Source organism: Prinia subflava, chromosome 4, assembly GCF_021018805.1.
Source record: "Prinia subflava isolate CZ2003 ecotype Zambia chromosome 4, Cam_Psub_1.2, whole genome shotgun sequence".
NCBI lineage: Eukaryota > Metazoa > Chordata > Aves > Passeriformes > Cisticolidae > Prinia > Prinia subflava.
The window spans coordinates 26318270-26336585 of NC_086250.1; the positions used below are offsets into that span (position 1 = coordinate 26318270).

Consider the following 18316-nt stretch of genomic DNA (forward strand, 5'->3'; position numbering starts at 1 on the left):
CTGTTTAAAAACAAGAATTGCTTAAAAGCAAGGCAATTTATTTGGCTTCTCTGTGTTTGTCTTGACTTTCTAATCTTCACTACAGGCTCTAGGCTAATTCTTCTATTACATCTGTTCAAAAGAGTTGGATTGATTTTACTCGTTGGTTACATTTTGTGCTAAATCAGTTTCTGGGTATCTTATATCAACATAGATTATGCCAGTGCAGGAACAGCTTCTGCTAAGAGGATGCGAGACATCCAATCAATATGTAAGCATCTATGAGAAGAGGACTGCTTAATTTTTACTAAATTAGTTTAGAGATAAATTTAAAGTGCTGTTCATTCTGTGTTTAGAGCACCCCTAACTGCAAATGCAAGGCAAAAATGCAGAGTTCCCCTAACTATGTGTAAATCAGCTTTTATTTATATAGGTCTTTTTTAAGAGTTTGCATTGTGCTTGACAATAACCTTTCTATTGGATAAAACTGATAGTTCAATTAGTTAATCTACATTATGCCTTTCTGAAAATGTCCATTTCAATGTCTAACAAGGCTTATAAAATTAGGTTTAGTTCTTGATTCATCCTGCTGAAATACAAAGGCTGTTACCCCTTAATTTCTTGGGAACGCATAGCACTAAAATGCCTCCTGAAGCATTGCAAGCATGGATATATTTGCACAGAAACCAAATGTCCTCTCAGAGAAGGTCTTACGGATTGGCACAGGTCCAGGGTATGTGATCTGTTAGGAAGTTAAACCACTATCAGTGATACACAGATAAGCAGGAGGCAACTGCTGGAAAAGAACGCTGTTTTTCAAGGCCTTGCCCCTAGTGAGTATGTTTGCTTGTACTGACCACTGTAGGTGAGAAAAACTTTGTAACCCTGGAAATACCAAGAATTTTGTGACCCAGGAGACATCAAGAGCTTAGAAACATTTGAGAAAACCAGAGACTTAGATGGAAAGCAAAAGCCATTACTAAGCAAAGAGAACAATGTTGTTTTCACTACCAGTAAAAGCTGCCTCTTGTGTGGCAAAGGCAACATTAAGGCCTGATGAAAACACATTTCTGGTTTCACCATTAGCTGAAGCTGAAGCTTGCATCAGGATTTGGGGAGGTGATAGGGTTTCTGGATAATACCAGACTCTCCAGTTGTTTAGTAACTAAAGGGGAAGCCATGGGCTTGTTAGGAATCCCTGCTCTCTGGAAGTGGCAGCCAGAGGCAGCTCCAGACCAGGTCCCAGCCCTACTTTCTCATTGCTGCTTCCCACAGAGACTGTCTCAGGGGGAAATGGGAGATTTGTGGATTTGCAAGGACAAATCCAGCGTTGTATAAGCATGATATTACTGCTCCAGAGACAAAGGAGTGCTGGTGCTGACTATAAGGTACCCCACACTTGGATCTGGGACACCCTGCCTTGCAAATCTGCTTGGGCTGTATCAAGGGGTGTGGCGTGGAGGAAAGAGCATCCTCTGGCCTCCTGCCTGCAATGTGCAACTCGTGCACATGATGAAATGTGGAGACTGCTGCATTGCTCCCATCATCTCCATTGTCAGGGGACCAGTGCTCACACTGCGATACCAAAACCAGAAGTGTCACTTGTACATTTAGAAATGTGATCTCACTCCAGGTGAAATGCTGGGGATGATATGGTGACTCCCTTGCTGGCAGGCAGTCACTGACTAGGGGAGTCTCCTGGGCGCAGGTGCGAGCGCTTCCTTGCTTGGCCCTGGCAGGGTCTTTTGTGGGGTGTTGATCTCTAACATGGTGTTTCCATGTGTGTTGGTGCAGGTCCCTCTACATCAACCTGATGGGACTCTGGGCCATCCTGGCCTGTGCCACACTGTGTGGGCTGGCCCTCTATTCCATCTACAAAGATTGTGACCCATGGACAGCCAAACAGGTGTCAGCACTTGACCAGGTAGGGCCCCACAAACTCTGGGGGAAGGTGGTGGAAGGGTATCCTACCTCTGCAGCCATAATAACCTGACAAAGGTAGTTCAAGAGTCAGAGGTTTGGGAACAGTGACGTGCTGAAATCCTATGTCAGGCTGAAACCACAGTGCAAAGGAATAACCTGGAGAAAGCATCAGACCCATCCTTGGCACTGTTCAGTCCCTGCATTCCCCACCTATCCTGGATCTGCAAGTCCCTCAGCACTTGGTAAGGTGACCAGCAGGGAGAGCTGCAATACCGAGAGTGCTCACTCCACCCACCTCTTCAAATGTGTGGGGTTTTGACCCAAAATGGGTTTAGGGGTGCCAGCATTGCATGAAACTGCTTTGACAAGAAGTGAGGGGAAGAGAGCAGCAGTGCCCTTGTGAGTGACTGTGGGTCTCATTGAGCTGCTTTGTGTCATCCAACCTAAATTCCTCTGGGCTGACACAGGCAAAATCCTTTTCAGATTCAAAACATACTTCCTCCACCTGGAGGAAGGCTATCAGCAGGCAGCTCTTTGTTAGTGATAGTGAATCCTTCCCTCCTTCAAAAGAGAGATGAGCAATCAAACTGCGTTGCTGAGAAACTACCTCACCACTGATGGTGACCTCTCCCTAAGAAGACCTTAAGCAGCAGGTTTACCTGAGGGATAAGAGTTCTGGCAGCCCATAGACTGGCTCTGTAGCTCTAGCAGACATTTTAGGATTGGTTTTCTTTGTAGAAAACCAATAAATAGAGCAAGATAGGATATTAAAAATTAGAACAGCTGGATAGGATGCCAGTGAGAAGGCTGTAAAAAAACTAGGGCAAGATGGTAATACTTCTTAATCTGAATTTTTCAGTTAATGCCATACCTAGTGTTGGATATCCTGCATGATTTTCCAGGAGTGCCGGGGCTTTTTGTGGCTAGTGCCTACAGTGGGACATTAAGGTAATTTAATAATCTGGAAACTACTACCTTTTCCCCCCCCATTTTTGTTGGAGCTAAAGCTCCATTTATACTAAAACTTTTATACTTATTTCTTTGTCTAGCTAATTTTTATTCTTAAAAAAAAAAATTACCATGACCTCTTTGATGATGCAGTTTAAAAATCCATAGGTTCCAGTATTTGGGTTGTAGGACTCAAAGCTATTTGGAGTTCCCACTAACAACATGAGGAAACAGCTAGCCACATGTGATGTAAAACACTAACCGATCCTTCTCTCTGCTTTTGAAGCCCCTGTGCTACAGGAATTTTTGAGTATTACAAATGGGTGGTTACACCAAACAGCTACAGTTGGGGAAATTTCTTAATGCTTATCTTTAATTTTCCAGTTTCAAACTTATGTGACTTCAAAGCCATCTGCCTTTCCTCACCCCTGGTCTTTAGAGACTTCTTTTCCAGAGTTCCTGGGCTTCCAATTGTCTTGAATGAATCCCATTGAGCAACAACCACTGTGTATTTTTACTGCAGGAGACAGATTAATACCCTTCTATCCTGTACTGGGGAGTGCTTTGTTTAGCTTTCCAAGGAGGGTTTTTAAGAAACATTGCCTGTCTCAAGGAAGGCTCTGAACAATAGTAAGCAGATAGAAATGGAGAAACTTATGAATGTGACATCAGAATAAGTTTCTTTATTCTGAATACTTGTAGCCACATAAATAAAAGGAACAGCCAAAATATTTGTTTCACATGCTGAAGAAAAGCTGGTGGCTTGCAAGAGCAAGGTACACACCTTTTCCATAAACCATAAACCAGGATCACCTGGTTTATGCCTTAGGAGTGCTGGTTTCTCTGATCCCACAGGGAGCCCTCAGTAGTTTAGTTTGGACTAGATGCCTAATTTTTAGGTGAGCATAATTATATTATCTGAATTCTCCTCTAAGAGTATGTTAAAAGTAAACAGTGATGTCGGAATTTTACCTACCCAGATATACACTGTAGATAATTTGTGAAGGTATTATGTATACCAGTAGAGTTTACAGCCTAGCTGTATGTAATAGATAGCTATATGTAATAGATATTTCTATTCAGTTCTCCAGGCCCAGCCCAACTTTTCATCAGTGTGTGCCTTGACTTTACCAAGGATAATTACTTTAATTTTTCTAAGCTAATTTCTACAATTTTTCTAAGCTGTTAGCTGCATTCTCTGGAATAATAAGTTATTTTAAGCTATGCAGCAGTTACATTAGTTTTCTGACACTGTTTTAGACAGTGGCAGTTTCTCTGTGCCAGTAGTCTACCTGTTTTCTATGATTTCCATTTTCAAAATATAAAGAATGGTATAAATCTTGCCTTCTGTAGTACGGTGTCCTCCAGCATCAATGCTCTGGCTGCTGTGACTGTTGAAGACCTCATTAAGCCCTACTTCAAATCTCTCTCTGAAAAGAAGCTGTCATGGATTTCCATGGGGATGAGTATGTCTGGAAAATAGCTTTTCTGCTTTTGCTTTACAAAGTGAAGGTTTGATTCAGATCTTGCTTCTGATGGTGTACATCAGGAGTAAATAGTTCACACCAGAGGGACTATGTTGGTGCAGCATTTGGGGAAGAAAAGGTCAGCTGTGTAGGTTTTACACAAATGGAGGACAAGTGAGTTTAAGGAAAAAATGAAACCATCTTGTCTGGTCTTCAGTAAGGAAGGATGCACTGCATCGGTGTTCAGTATTGATTTGCAATTCTACAAAGCCAAATATCTCTGACTTAAATAGCCACTGTTTTTCTTTCATATGTCAAAAATGAGAAGCAAAGGAAGCTGTTTTGTAACAAATGTTTTGAATTGATATGCAAGCCAATAGCATTGTGTCCCAAAAATATTCCAGAGAACAAGAAATTTCACATCTTCTCTGATATACTCACAAACTGTCACTCTGTTTAGCTCCTCTGCTTAATGTAACTCAAAGAGAATCAGAACTAGACTGAGCAGATGGTTTAAATCTGTGAAGTGCAATTGCCATGTCTGCTACTTGTACTATCTGTGACCAGCTGCAGTTGTACCCCAAGAAAGTGCATGTAGTAAGAATGAAAATACCTCAGTCCCAACATGGTGTCGTAGCCCACACCAGGGAGCATGGCAGACTGGTGGGAGGGTAACCAGTGTTAAATATTTTCACCTGAGAGCATATGCTGGTTTCATAAGCATTACAAACAATGCTCATGCCAAAATTGCTGTTTGTGTATCGTGAGTTGCCTGACACCTCACAATGAGTAGTGAGATTAACCTCTTGCTAGAGCTGTGAAACTCATCAGGGGCGGAGGTGGAAAAAGACCCAAGTAAGCCAGTGTTACGGCTCCTGGAAAGAGGCACTATGTCCTGGTGACCTGGGATGTTCTCTGTCACTGTGCCAGCTCCCAGTGATCTGCCAGCATTTACTCTTTCACTTCCTAGACTTTAGACTGAGAAGTGAAAATCATTCCCTCAAAATAAGGACAATGACACAGGAGATTAGCTGAGAAATATGAACAGTAAATGGGTTATTGCCACTCTATCAATATGGCTGAAATTTATTAACTAATCTTCAGTAGAGGATTTTTTCAAGTTTGCATGATCTCTTCTTAATGTAAAAAGAAACCAGACCTTTTGGCCAATTCAGACTCTCCAGATGTTAGCACATTTATCTGGGAGATGTTGGGAGATGCTGGATTAGACAGAAACTTTTCCATTGATGATTTTCAAACTTTGGCAGATTTATACGTTATTCTGCCTTTCACACACAGGCCTGTTTTATGGTGGAGTCTGCATTGCTATGGCTGCAGTGGCATCTCTTCTAGGAGCCTTGTTGCAGGTAGGTGTCAGACAGCTTTGTCATGCCTATATTGAATGACCCAGAAAAAATTATGTAAGAAAATAATTGCAAATAAATTCTTTGTTGGGTACTGAAGTGGAACTGCCCATGGCTCAGCCTGTGTTTTAAGCATCCATGTATAAAATCCTAGCAGCTGAGTACACACCACTTTAAAAAGTCTCATAATTTCTTTCTGAACATCTTCGCTTGTCACTTTGGAGGCTTTACTTTCCTTGCACAGCATCTGATACTAAACTTTCTTCCTTCCTCAGGCAGCGCTCAGCATTTTTGGCATGGTTGGTGGCCCCCTTTTAGGACTATTTTCCTTGGGAATCCTCTGCTCCTTTGCTAATGGAATTGTAAGTAGAAATTTAAGGATCTATTCATCCAAAATTTATTGATCATTTTGGACATCTCCTTCCCCCTCTCCCACCGATAATTTGCTGGGCAGCAAGGGAGATGTCTTTGGTACTTACCATGAGGACATTTCCCCTTGCTCCCTTTCTTCTTTCCAAAGGAAATTACAAACATAGCTGTATAGGAACTTGAAATTCCATCCTGTGAGGAGATTTACACATCCAGAAGGGGCAAAATAATCTAAATAAAAATGAAACTTTGACAAGGATTTCTCAAAACCAGTTTTAGAAGCAGGGACAATGCATCTTGAGATGTAGCTGAACAACCAGTAGGCTCAGAGAATGCTGGCCTGTCTGAGCAAAAGGGGGTCAGGCCAGGAAAATGGGGTCTAAGCACTTACAGACCAAACTGGGGTATTCTCAGAGTGCTTCCATATTGTAAAGTTCTCTTTTCCAGAGGAAAAACCTTTTCCATCAAAAAACAGATTTGACAAACCTTGTTAATATGGTCCATGGTTTAGTCTGGCAGGATTACTAAATAATAATCCTTCTGAGTTTACCAATCACAGATTTTTACCTCTTTGCAGTTGCAAATTTTATAAACGTATGAAAGTAAAAAACAAAATTACTAGCTCTCAGCCAAAACCGCACCTACCTCTGATGTAGGAGGGACTATTTTGCTAGAACAGATCACGTGAGAAAATTGAAGAATTGCTTCTATTCTTCTAGTATTTGTTCCAGGAGGGCCTCAAATAAAGCAGGATTTTCCCATATACTTTGTAGAACAAAGTTATCCTTTGATTGTAATGACCTAGTGGCCAAATAAAAAGAGGTATGCTCAGGAGCTGTGAGAAAACATTGTATTTCCCCAAAGGGGAATGAAGTAAACTCCCCAGCACTTCCCAACTGTATATTTCATTTCTGCTATGGAGACTACAGTTTAGATTATTGTGACTATTTTTTACTCATCTAGTTGTTCTTTCAAATATCTTTTGCTTTTCATGTAAATCCAAGTTTCACTTCTTGTTTTGCAGGGAGCATTTGTGGGTCTTGTCAGTGGCTTCGTTATTTCACTTTGGGTTGGAATTGGATCTCAGATTTATCCTCCACTTCCAGAGAGGACCAAGCCACTCTATCTCTCAACTGCAGGCTGTAATATATCCTCAGGAAATTTAACAACAGAAATTCCATTTACAATGGTTTTCAGCACACCAGGTGCAGAAAGGTATATGAGTTCATCAAGTTCAGTAACAGACATATATTATTTTTTAAAGAAACACAAACATCTGCAGAGTATTTGGGTTACTATAACTATCCTTCTCTGGTTTATCTACCACACTGTTTGAGATGCAGCCGTTTTCTCTGATTTTTTTTCCTATCAGACTGAAGTTTGTTTGAGTTACCCCACAACAGAAGTCAAAGTGAATTTTCCTATTGATCTGAAAAGCTTCAGTTCAATATTTGAATTCAAAGGCTTGAACATGCCTTACTGTGGACCACAGTTTTAAACAAATAGATCATTTATAGTTATTGGATTCCATAGTCTGTCACATGAATTAGAGTAATTGACAGTTAAAAGGACAAAATGCCAGTTAGCAGCTCTACCTACAGTAAATTGTGCAAAGTAGTTCTATTCAATACATTCAGAATGGGCACAATATAAGGGATTTCTTCTGCTCTGCAACTGCCAGATATCTTCCTCTGGATGATCACAGTTAAATTAAACATGAATGACAATATAGGGAACAGCAGGAACAGAAAGAAGTTGAAAAAACACATTTCTAGGGTTTCCAAATCCTTACACATTAGAGCATTGTACAATCAAGAGATACCCTGACACACACCTGGGTGCCCAACATCTGGTTTCATATACCACACCTCCTGCATGAGCCCTCCAGCACTGCTCCTGGCTGCTGGGAAGCACCTATTGCAACAGAATACATAGTCAGATAGTCAGGGAGAACCGAATGAAGTGTAAAGACAGTTGCTCTATTGTTTCTGGCTGTTTAGAGCTGCATGGAATTGATTTCCTTGTTGGGTTTTATTTGGTGGTTTTTTTGTTGTTGTTGTTGTTGTTTTTTGGGGTTTTTTTTGTGTGTGTGTGTGTCCCTTCCTTTAAGTAACATCACCCTTGCTAAAGAAATTAATCCCTTCATCTGGATAACTGGAGTGTTCAGCTGTGGACTAGATTCATAGCAGAGACAGGACTGTCCTGTTTTACTTGCTCTGTCTCATGCATTGCTTCACTGTACTGACTAGCCCTGTCTCTTAGAAAGGAACTTGTTCTGCAAATTTTGGAACAAGTTTTCAGCACACATATGATTGTATGGAGGTAGCTCAAGATTACTAGGTTGCTTGATATTTATCTCTGTATTTATACAGAGTTTGTCTGGAAACAAACATTTTCAAATTGTTTGGAACAGAAAAGGAGAGGGTAACACTTTTTTTGCTTTATTTCAGGCCTGCCCTGGCAGACAACTGGTATTCTTTGTCTTATCTCTACTTCAGCACACTTGGGACACTTGTCACAGTAGTTGTGGGAGTAATTATCAGCCTCCTAACAGGTATGAGTTTCAGAGCTGTGATTGTGTCTCAGATCTCTTTCAAACTAAGATGTCCTGAGAGCCAGAGGAAGTGCCAGTAACCTACTGCAAACACTGTTAAGGTTACCATCCTAAATCAAATTTCTTCCCCTGAGTGCCTCTGCATCCCACTCCTGGTCTTTGCTCACAACAAAAGTTACTACAAGTCTCTAAAGAGAAAGAAATTTCAGCATATTTTTAAAGCTAAGGGAAAAAAAAAAAAGAAAATAAAAAAGACATCTGTCTTTCCTGTTTTATTAGATGCCTGCAGGGGCTGGAGGTTTAAGATTTGTCTCTGGACATGGCAACAACTTCGAGCAAGGATATACGGCCATGCTTCTAGAGGAAAGAAGCAGTTTTACTTTGAGTGAGTTCAGAGCACTCAAGGGCTGTTTTCTGCATCCATAGAGTTCATGCTTTTCACCACATTCCTCAAGAACATGCCTAAGATCTGCAAATCCTCTGCATGAGTATTTTAGCTTCTTTCTCAGTTTCTTAGTAGTTTTGTGCAAAGGGAAAAAGCAGCTTGCAATGAGTAACAGTGGGGAGTTCAGTTCCAGCCCATGACCTCGCTACATTTGCATCCAGGTCAGATGCAAACTACGGTTGTCATTCACCTCATGCACGGCAGAAACAGCAAAAAAGCAGATGTTCACAGCTTTACCCAGTAACCTGAGCCAGATTCATATAACAGCCCTCATCTTTGAGGCTATTAGATTTCAAGTTCTTAGACTGACCCACAATGGCTCCAGGGCTATGAAACTCCAACTCGGTAGACAAACTCACTTCCATTAACTTCCCTATGCTTTGAAACTAATAAGCACAAGTTACATTTATCTCATTGTCTTTTCCTTCTCAGTTTTTAGAAGATTTGCTCCACACTTTCTTTCAAGCACATGCTCTTCCCATTGCTACAGTGAAGCTTGAACCCAAATTTTGCTTTTTATCAAGTAGGGATCAGGTTACCTATAGGCCATGAAACAAAGCATGAAAACCAGACAACTCACTAAATCCATATGAGAAATACTCAGCCACAGAACAGAAGCCCAAAAGAATTAACCCAGCCACAAAGTCACCCTGCTTCTCATGGAGGAAGATCCCATTTAAGCCTCAGGTGACAAGCAGAGATAATTCCTAGCACCTAGGAATCTCTTTTGTTTCCCTCCCAAGAATAGGTAATCCATGCCTTAAAATGCCCAGACATTCCAATAACCCTCATCCCTCCATCTTGGGGATGCCCTTAAATAATTCACTATAAAAATTGCTGATGAGTTTGGAGACAGGAGCCTTGCTGAGAGGGAGCTGAGAACAGCAGCTCAGGGTGCAGGCTAGCACTTAGTGTCACAGCTCCTGGACTGGCAGAGTAGTCCCAGACACCATTGTATGCAATTCATTCTTTTCTGGTGATTGCCGGATTTAATTTTTTCTAATATTGCAAATCCAAGGAGAATCTAAGAAACTGGGAAATAGCTAAGGCCTTTCAAATAGGCGTTGAGGGATCATTTTATTTGTTGAGAGGGGCAGGGTATACATCTTCGTGAGAAATGATCCCTAAGGCCTGTGATTGCTTGACAGCTTTTGCTGTGTGACTCTGTCCTGCTTGCTTGGCCTGGTACCCATAGTTGGGGTCTGACACACGGTTTGCATATGTAAAGCTGGCTGGATGAAATTTGCCTATTTTGTAGGAGGACTAAAGCAGAATACGGATCCTAAGTTCCTGCTGACCAAGGAAGATTTCTTGTCCAACTTCTCACGGTCTGAAACTGACCAAGTAAGTGTAATAGTGCATCTCTGATTTAATCAATCTTTCCTCTTGGGGACAAAGGCAAACAAATTTCCTGGCTTATGCTTTTCCAATGAACAGCACCTGATGCTGCCTGATAGGACTATCTGCTTTAAGACAGTAGCAGAGCATGAGGCAGGTGGGAGTAAGGCAGCTGCCACAGGCAAGGAAACAGTTTTACCACAACTCAACTTCAGTTAACAATAGAGAAGCAGCTGACTAAAGGGACAGTTTTCTCCGTGTTTCTGCTAAAATACTCAATAACTGGCTTCTAGGAAGCTGCCCCAAGGCACACCTTGGACTCAGCAAGCTTCCTTTGTGAACATGTGTTCTCTAAGGTCTGAATTTTTTTGTAACTTTGGCTACTGTTTGGAAGAAAACATGTCTAGTCAGTGTATTCATTTCCTAGCTTTCATCCTAAGAAAAAAGAAAAGGAGAAATATTACTGGGTAATAAAATCCATTAGAAAGGAGACTATAGGGGAATTGTTTTTTTAAAATATACTACAGATAACTTTTCAATAAATATCGTCAGCTGAACATTCAAGCTCAGCTTTGTTCAGTAGTTCAGACAATAATCACATCTTTGAGACAGTCCAGCTTGCAAAATGTTTTTCCCTGATACTGACAACTCCTTCTAGAATGATCAGCCTCTGGATAAGAACACCAGTGAAAAAAAGGGATATTTTACCATACTATTGCAATGCTGTTTGCCCATGTCAGTACTGGAGATCAACTATCCAGTTATTGTCAATCACTGTCTTTAATGGGTCAACATCTATTTCCACTGTCTGGGAATTTAATCCCTGAAGTATTTTGAAAAAAAACCAAAACAACCCACCACCCACATGGAAGCTAATGTCCACAGCCATACTTGTTTTATGCCTGGAGTCAGAAACATATCTGTCTCTTATGTGGCAAAGAGCTGAATAACAAGTGGTTGGCATCACAAATAATGCAGAAAGTTGATGAGATAAAATCAGGGCTAACTAAGCAACTTTCTTAGTTGCACATGAAGAGCCCAATATGTAATTCTGTTTAACAGAAATGTAACATCAGAGCAACAATGCATGTTAGTCTGCTCTTCCTGTCACAGATGGGGCAAAGATGAAGGGTTGGGAGTCAATAGCTCAAAGATCTGGTGGAGACATATCACTAGACATGAGAACTTTGCACATCAAAACTACTTTAGATAATTTGCAGGACAAGAACATTGTGTGACCAGAACATTTTACACAATTAGTACCTTATGCAATACAAAACTTTCCATGTCCCTAGAAAAATACCATCTACTGCAATGAGTAAGTATTTGTTGTCTGTCAGCAACGAACATTTTTTCCCGCAAGGCACCGTGTATGTCTGACTCTGCTGGCCAAAGAGAGGTCGAAGAGAGGAAGACTGTTTCTTCTGTTTCACAGTGTGGCTTTTGTCTTTTGTTTTTTAGCCAGAGAAAGTGGAAGTGTTGAACTGGAAGCCATTTACCATGGCAAATGAAGGAACTGACAACCCTGCCTTCAGCCACATTGAAATGGATGTTGCAAGTGACAAGAACAAAGTCAATGGTCTTCATATATGACACAAGGCCGTGTCAGCCCATGAGGACAGTTTTGTTCATGTAAAGCACTGTTGACATTCCTGTTCTGGGTCAGTTACCAGCTCTGCTGGGGTCATGGGCAGGCATCCGCTGATCTTTCGCCTTTGCATGACCTTGACTTTAGTCAAGAAAGGAATCAGTTTTTTCTTGCACTTCCTCACTCGCTCACTCTGTTTCTTGGTGACAGAGCATAAAGCAATGTTTCTATGTGAAATATTTTCCTGATATTCTTGAGCCTCCTGGAAAATACCTGCTTTTAATCTCCTTTCACCCTCAGAGTGAATTTTTTATTTGGGAAGAGTACTGTTCGCCGAGACGTGGCTGGTTTTTTTTTTTTTGTTTGTTTGGTTTTTTTGTTTTTTTTTTTCTTTTCTTTTTTTCTTTTTCTTTTCTTTTCTTTTCTTTTCTTTTCTTTTCTTTTCTTTTCTTTTCTTTTCTTTTCTTTTCTTTTCTTTTCTTTTCTTTTCTTTTCTTTTCTTTTCTTTTCTTTTCTTTTCTTTTCTTTTCTTTTCTTTTCTTTTCTTTTCTTTTCTTTTCTTTTCTTTTCTTTTCTTTTCTTTTCTTTTCTTTTCTTTTCTTTTCTTTTCTTTTTTCTCTAAATGCATGGAAAATATGAAGAGATTAGAGTGTGGGACCTTATCAGATTGCTAGAAACAGTGGGCCTATTTTTTTGTTTTGGGAGGTATATTTAGTGCTATCTGGTTCCTCTGTAGAACTGATTCTGAGAGCATATTTATTTTGCTGGTTTTGTCGTCTATGTTTTTTTTAACCCACTTGTTTCTTGGCTACCTGCACCTTCTCCTTTATGCTCACTGCTGAGAGCTGCAAGAGTGACTTTGGTGGTGGTAGAGGCAAGAATCAGTACTGTCTTTCCCTTCATGCCCTGTCTCCCTCTTCTACCCTGCCCTTACAGAGTTGGTCCTCATGGAGGAAATCATCTATTTACACTTTTTATTCAGTGCCATAGACCAGAACCACAGTAGCCTTATGCTGCGTGCCCAGCTTGTGGCCTAGGATTGTTCTTGTACTGGGCTGGGCACAGTGCAGTAGAGATGTTAATAAAGAAGATTCCTTTTTGGGTATACTGGACAAGAGTGAAGGTTGCATTTGCAGTTGCCACAGCAGTTCTCTCCAGAGCTAGGAGCTGAAACCTTCTTAGCCCCTGGTGTTCTTGCAGTCTTTGTTTTTACTCTGGGGCTTCATGTTTAAGGTTTGTTCAGACCAGGCAAGTGCACACTGTGTTTTGGCAGGCGTGCAGAACCCCCTGCACAATTCTCCAGGATGGAGAAGGGAGCACAGAGGATGTCATATAGTAAAGGGTTCTTCAGGGCTACAGTGCTTGTGAAATGGCTTGTCCTCTGGTGGGGCTGCCAAGAGAATGTTAACAACCCATACATGTGAGACCATGCACTGTGGTGGTGTTTTGGGGAGGGTGAAAACCCCCATTGCTTTCTTCTCCAGCTTGCTTTCAGGTACAGTGAGGAACAGACTCTGACCCACTGTGTTGTTTTTGTACTTCAAACTTTTACTATGGCTATACAAACGTGTTTAAAACTCTTCTACAGCAGCAAAATCAAGTCAGAAAATTAAAGTCATTGCAGGAGAGCTGAGCTTTGAAGCTTAGAAGGCAGTCATGCTTGGAAATCAAGTGAAAAACTGACTGCATGCCTTAAACACTTTCTAAAAGTTAAACTGCATTTCTGCCAAGTACTGAGCTGCTGTAACTTGGAATATGACACAGTCTTAGCTTACTTACTTGACCCTGTAGCATCTAAATCAATTTTTTTCTGTGCCCTTGAGACAGAGGGCACTTGATGATCTACTGCATAAGGGCACTTGATGATCTACTGCATAAGATGAACAGTTAGAATCAGAAAAAGAAGGTGAAAAAATGGGTACCAAGGACCAGACCAGGAGAACAGGCCAGCCAGACCCTCTGTGGGTGCCACCAAGACCATGACTGTCAGCTAACCCAGCACAAAACCACATGATGGAGGCAGGTTTCCCCCATGCCTCCTGAAGCTTTTTTTTTTTTTTTTTTTGCATTATCCAGTGCAGAGTTTAGGGTCAGCCCCTTTTCTCAGTCTCCTCTGTTGCAGCTCTGGGTTCAGAGCCACTGTGTGGAAGGGCTAGATAGGGATAGATCCCATGAGTTATGTCTTGTGTCCCCATATCTGAGATCAGAGACAAACAAAGCATCCTGAATAAAGTCTAGGATTGAGGACAGGAATATCTCTGTTTTGGGACTATCCAAGATACTCTGAGACTATTAGTCCATTGACTGAATCAGCTGGCTATGCTTCTTGAGTCTGAGAAGGTAAGTGCAGCTCATTCAGTCTTGTGCCTTGTCTTCATGACTCAGATACTGCATTCTGTGCTATGGAATACTTCTTCAGGCTTGGAATATGATAATTTATACTTACCAGGTACTTTCAGTCCACAGATCTGAAAGAGGGTAAGTACTGCTATCTCCATGCTGCTGCAGAGTGCTAAAGTGGACTGGTGTGCTTCTGCATACCTGTGCTTTGTGAGAGAGAGTAAGCTGTAACAGAGAACAGAAGCCTGCAGCAAGCACTTGACCTGTGTGCCTGCTGGTGTGGCTACAGCCCTCCCAATCCAAATGCTGAATTCCCATCTGAATGTGCTTCTCCAGAGGGTGACTGGCCACTGCTGTGTGAAACAGCACCAGCATGTTCTTTCTGCATCGCTCTGTGCTGAAATTACCGTGCTGTAGTTGATGCTGCCTTAGACTGTGTTAGATCATCTGTAACTTCTACCTGCTTTGTTCATGAAGACTAATCTTCCTGGTTATCATACTTAAAAAATGTAGTTTTCTTCTCCAAGCTTCGAATTCATTTAGTTGCCTAAAACAGAGGAAATGTGTAAATTACCATCTTACCTCCCCTTTATTGCTGAAGTCACTGAAGCACTCAGTCATGTAACACAAATTTTGGTATGAAGTGAAAGTTTGGCCCAGGTGGTATTTATTGGTTCACAATCATAATACCCAGATGAGTTTTCACTGAGAATTTTATCTTGCTGTAAGCAGTTTAGAGACAAACACCTTTACAAGTTGCAGGTGACCTGTGCAACTACCCCATTTCCTGCTATCTAACCTCCCATGACTGCTGCAGAGCTATAGAGTGACTCTTCTGGCTTTATTTTTTTCTATATTCTTCTTAAATCATTAATTAAAACAATTCACCAATTTTCAATAATATTTTCTCTGGGAAAAGATACTCTCCTCTGCTAGCTGAAGTCTAAGCCAGGGCCTTCCTAGTCTGTGTAAAAGCAAGATAATTCTTGGAGCCTCCACCATACTCCTGCACCCTGATCCTTCATCTCTCCCAGCTAAAAGCTCACCCAATAAAGAAATGTGAGATGCTCAAAACTGATTTATTTCACAGGAGTAGAAGCACTCCACAGTGTTCAAATTACATGCAGCATCTAGCAGGCTCACCAGACAAAACAATTAGGAACCTGTTTAAGTAAAAACATTAAAAAAACCCAACCCTAAAACTCCAACAGTAACAATATTTGACTATGTGAATACACAAAAAAACCATAGAAAGAAAATAGGAATAAATTTTCTCTCTTTCTGATCTGCATTTAAATTTTACTTTTGTCTGACTGATCAGTTTGTTTGCTGAACAAATAAGGTAAACAGAAAGAAACTCATGAATGACAACTGCTAAATATTTCATATGCATAATTTATTTTTAAAGTTTATAACATCACATTGTACAAGCATTAAACATGGCTTTGTGTTGATGATTGTTTTTTAAAGTGTGAAAACTTGACATTCTCCTCCATAGATTTTTTCTATTTACAAATAAACAATCTCTCTATATACTTTATATATATATATATATTATATATATGGTCAATAATGTAACTCCCCTCAGAAAGATTTAAAATAAAAAAGAACTGATTTGTAAACATGATTTCTGTTGTAGTATTTGGTGGCTTGAATGTAGATGATGTTCTATTCCTAGATTTTTCTTTTGTCAGAGTATCCAGGTTGTTCATTTATATTTTTTATTCTAAGATCTGTAAAACTAGCATGGGACAGAATGCAAAAAACTTAGCAAATGGGCTGAAAAACAGTCCCAATATACATTTTCTCCCTTGGTTTTTAAAACTGGTGTGTAACTGCTCATGAAGTACATGCTGCTGTCAGGAATGGCCTATGGAGAACAATTCTATGCTGACTGCAAGATGATTTCACAGTAAATCCTCTGATGTGTGCTGTCCTGCTTGCTATGTAAAATGTCTGTGCCATGCATTGAGGTTGCATTCTTTTCTCATTCCCTTGAAGGTAGTGCTCTTGTGGAGCTGGAATAAGTAAACAACATACAGGGCTGTCACATGAAAATTTAAACAAAACCCATCATCAGATCAAGAAGAGAATGGCATAAATTAGTTATCTAGAGACTATTAAAATTCCATTTATTATTATTATTATACTATTATTTTTATTTTATTTTTCTAATGAATAAAAAGGGGGCATCTTTCCTGAGTATTTTGCTATGTAGCTCCAAAGAACTCCAGGGAAATCTATTCATCAGACCAGCAGCAGAGAAACCTTGATGGGTTGACTGATCAAACTGAAGTGACAAAGATGTACTCTGAGTCTGCCAGGGAGGTCAGAGCCCATTGCAGCATCATACTCAACACAAGCTTGGCGAGCAGCCAACCTATGGTCTCATTTAGAGCACAGCAGGACACAACCTCTAGCAATGTGTTGTCAAGAAAATTCATCATAATGTAGCTATCTTGAAAACTATTCTCAAAATCAATTATTATCTATCGCATTTCTGCTGCACATTATTTCTTTTGGCACACTTTTTGCAGTGGTTTCTCTGGAGTACAAGTCAGTTTATATTCTACAGTGTTTCAGTTCAGTTCTTGGAAGTTACTGAGATCTAAATTGACAAAGCTGCATCTTACTGCAGGGATTTGCAAAGATCCATTTTGCTCATATGGGTGACACTGATTTTATGCATGGCTCATGTCTCACTTCACTACTTAGCAAACACTGTCTAAGCTCTGGTCATCTGTTGGTTTAGACATTAGACAGAGGGTATCCAAAATAATCCAATTGTTCATGAGAATTTGGTCTGAATATGATTTTGCACAGCAATCCTGCCCCAAAATCCTCAGGCTGCAACTGTGGGTGGTAGGTGGTAAATACTCACCCATCTGGCATGTGTGTATCAGAGGTCAACATTGCCTGATCCTCACCCCCTATTCACAAAGACAGAAATACTCCTATTTCCCCACTGTCCTGTGGGATGTGTCCACAGCTGCTGTAAGCAGAGGCAAAGATGAACAATTTCACTTCCCCATTAGTCAGGAATTTGCCCCACAACCACTAGTTGTGCTACCCACTCAGTTTGGCACTGAGCCAACACAGAACAGACTAATCCTGAAATTCCTTCAGTGTTTATGTTGTCTCATGGAACTTTCAGGCTTGGACCAGGAGCAGCTGATCAAAGGGAGCTGCTATGTTGTTTATGGTCTTCAGGTGGGATGATGGCCTGCTACTGGAGGAGGTTCCTTGCTTTTTTGTGCAGGCAGGCAGTGGCTACAGAGAGGAGGGTGCTCACATTTTCTTTCATCCCTCTTCTTCCTCAAGTCATAATGCCTTTCATTAAAGCTTCCCCCTCTCATGTGAATAGCTCAGTTCTCCTTTGCAGTGGAAAAAAGTTAATAGATCTAATATGGTGATATTTTTCTTGGTGCAAATGGTCTGTTGTCATGTGGAACTTGAGGTATCCATCCATAGGAGCTTGTGTTTTGTGGTCTGTCCAGAAGGGCAAATTCTACTTCTTCTATCAAATTACTTCCAGAATAACTTTTAGAAACAACTGACTGGAGAGCTTTCACAACACTCAGTATTTTGATTCATGTTGCTCCATTCAACACTTATGGTGTCTTCAAAGCTACAAGTCCACCCTTCTGGGTTAATAATCTGGAAATTTTTAATTTCTCAGTACTAAGGAATTTGCTAGAGGATATTGGCAGTGGCTTATTTTGCCCAAGTCTAATTTGCAGCCTGTGTAGAATTGCTCTGCTTTAAGGATTTCAAGCTGTTTTGTACTACAGTCTGTTGTTTTCTTTATCCCTCCACCCCTTCCTAGAGAATAGAATGATGAATACTGAAAGTGCTACAAGTGTAGATATTCTGGGTGACTATGTTTTATTCTGCTGACCTTGCTCATCTGGAGTTTTTTTGTTTTGTTTTACTTAGGCAAATAGGTCTTTAAGACACTGTCTGACATCTGTTATGGGTGTAAGTACACCCTAATTCCCAACT

The 18316-nt window shown here is 40.6% G+C and overlaps 1 protein-coding gene across 2 annotated transcripts in view; it reads left to right on the forward strand.

The window, feature by feature from the left end:
- SLC5A8 (solute carrier family 5 member 8) overlaps positions 1-15941 on the forward strand; it is a 28928-nt gene extending 12987 nt beyond the window's left edge. Inside the window, exons 7-16 of one of the 2 annotated variants that reach the window (XR_010080233.1) lie at positions 1774-1903; positions 2762-2850; positions 4204-4316; positions 5616-5683; positions 5956-6042; positions 7074-7264; positions 8500-8603; positions 8883-8988; positions 10307-10392; positions 11848-11987. Coding sequence is in view for 1 of the 2 variants with exons in the window: in XM_063396233.1 (XP_063252303.1) it covers positions 1774-1903; positions 2762-2850; positions 4204-4316; positions 5616-5683; positions 5956-6042; positions 7074-7264; positions 8500-8603; positions 10307-10392; positions 11848-11979 (1000 nt within the window). In the remaining variant the exon portion in view is untranslated. Of the gene's footprint in view, positions 1-1773; positions 1904-2761; positions 2851-4203; positions 4317-5615; positions 5684-5955; positions 6043-7073; positions 7265-8499; positions 8604-8882; positions 8989-10306; positions 10393-11847 lie in introns of both variants that reach the window. The other variant, XM_063396233.1, reaches the window with a different exon arrangement.
- The last annotated feature ends 2375 nt before the right edge of the window (positions 15942-18316 follow it).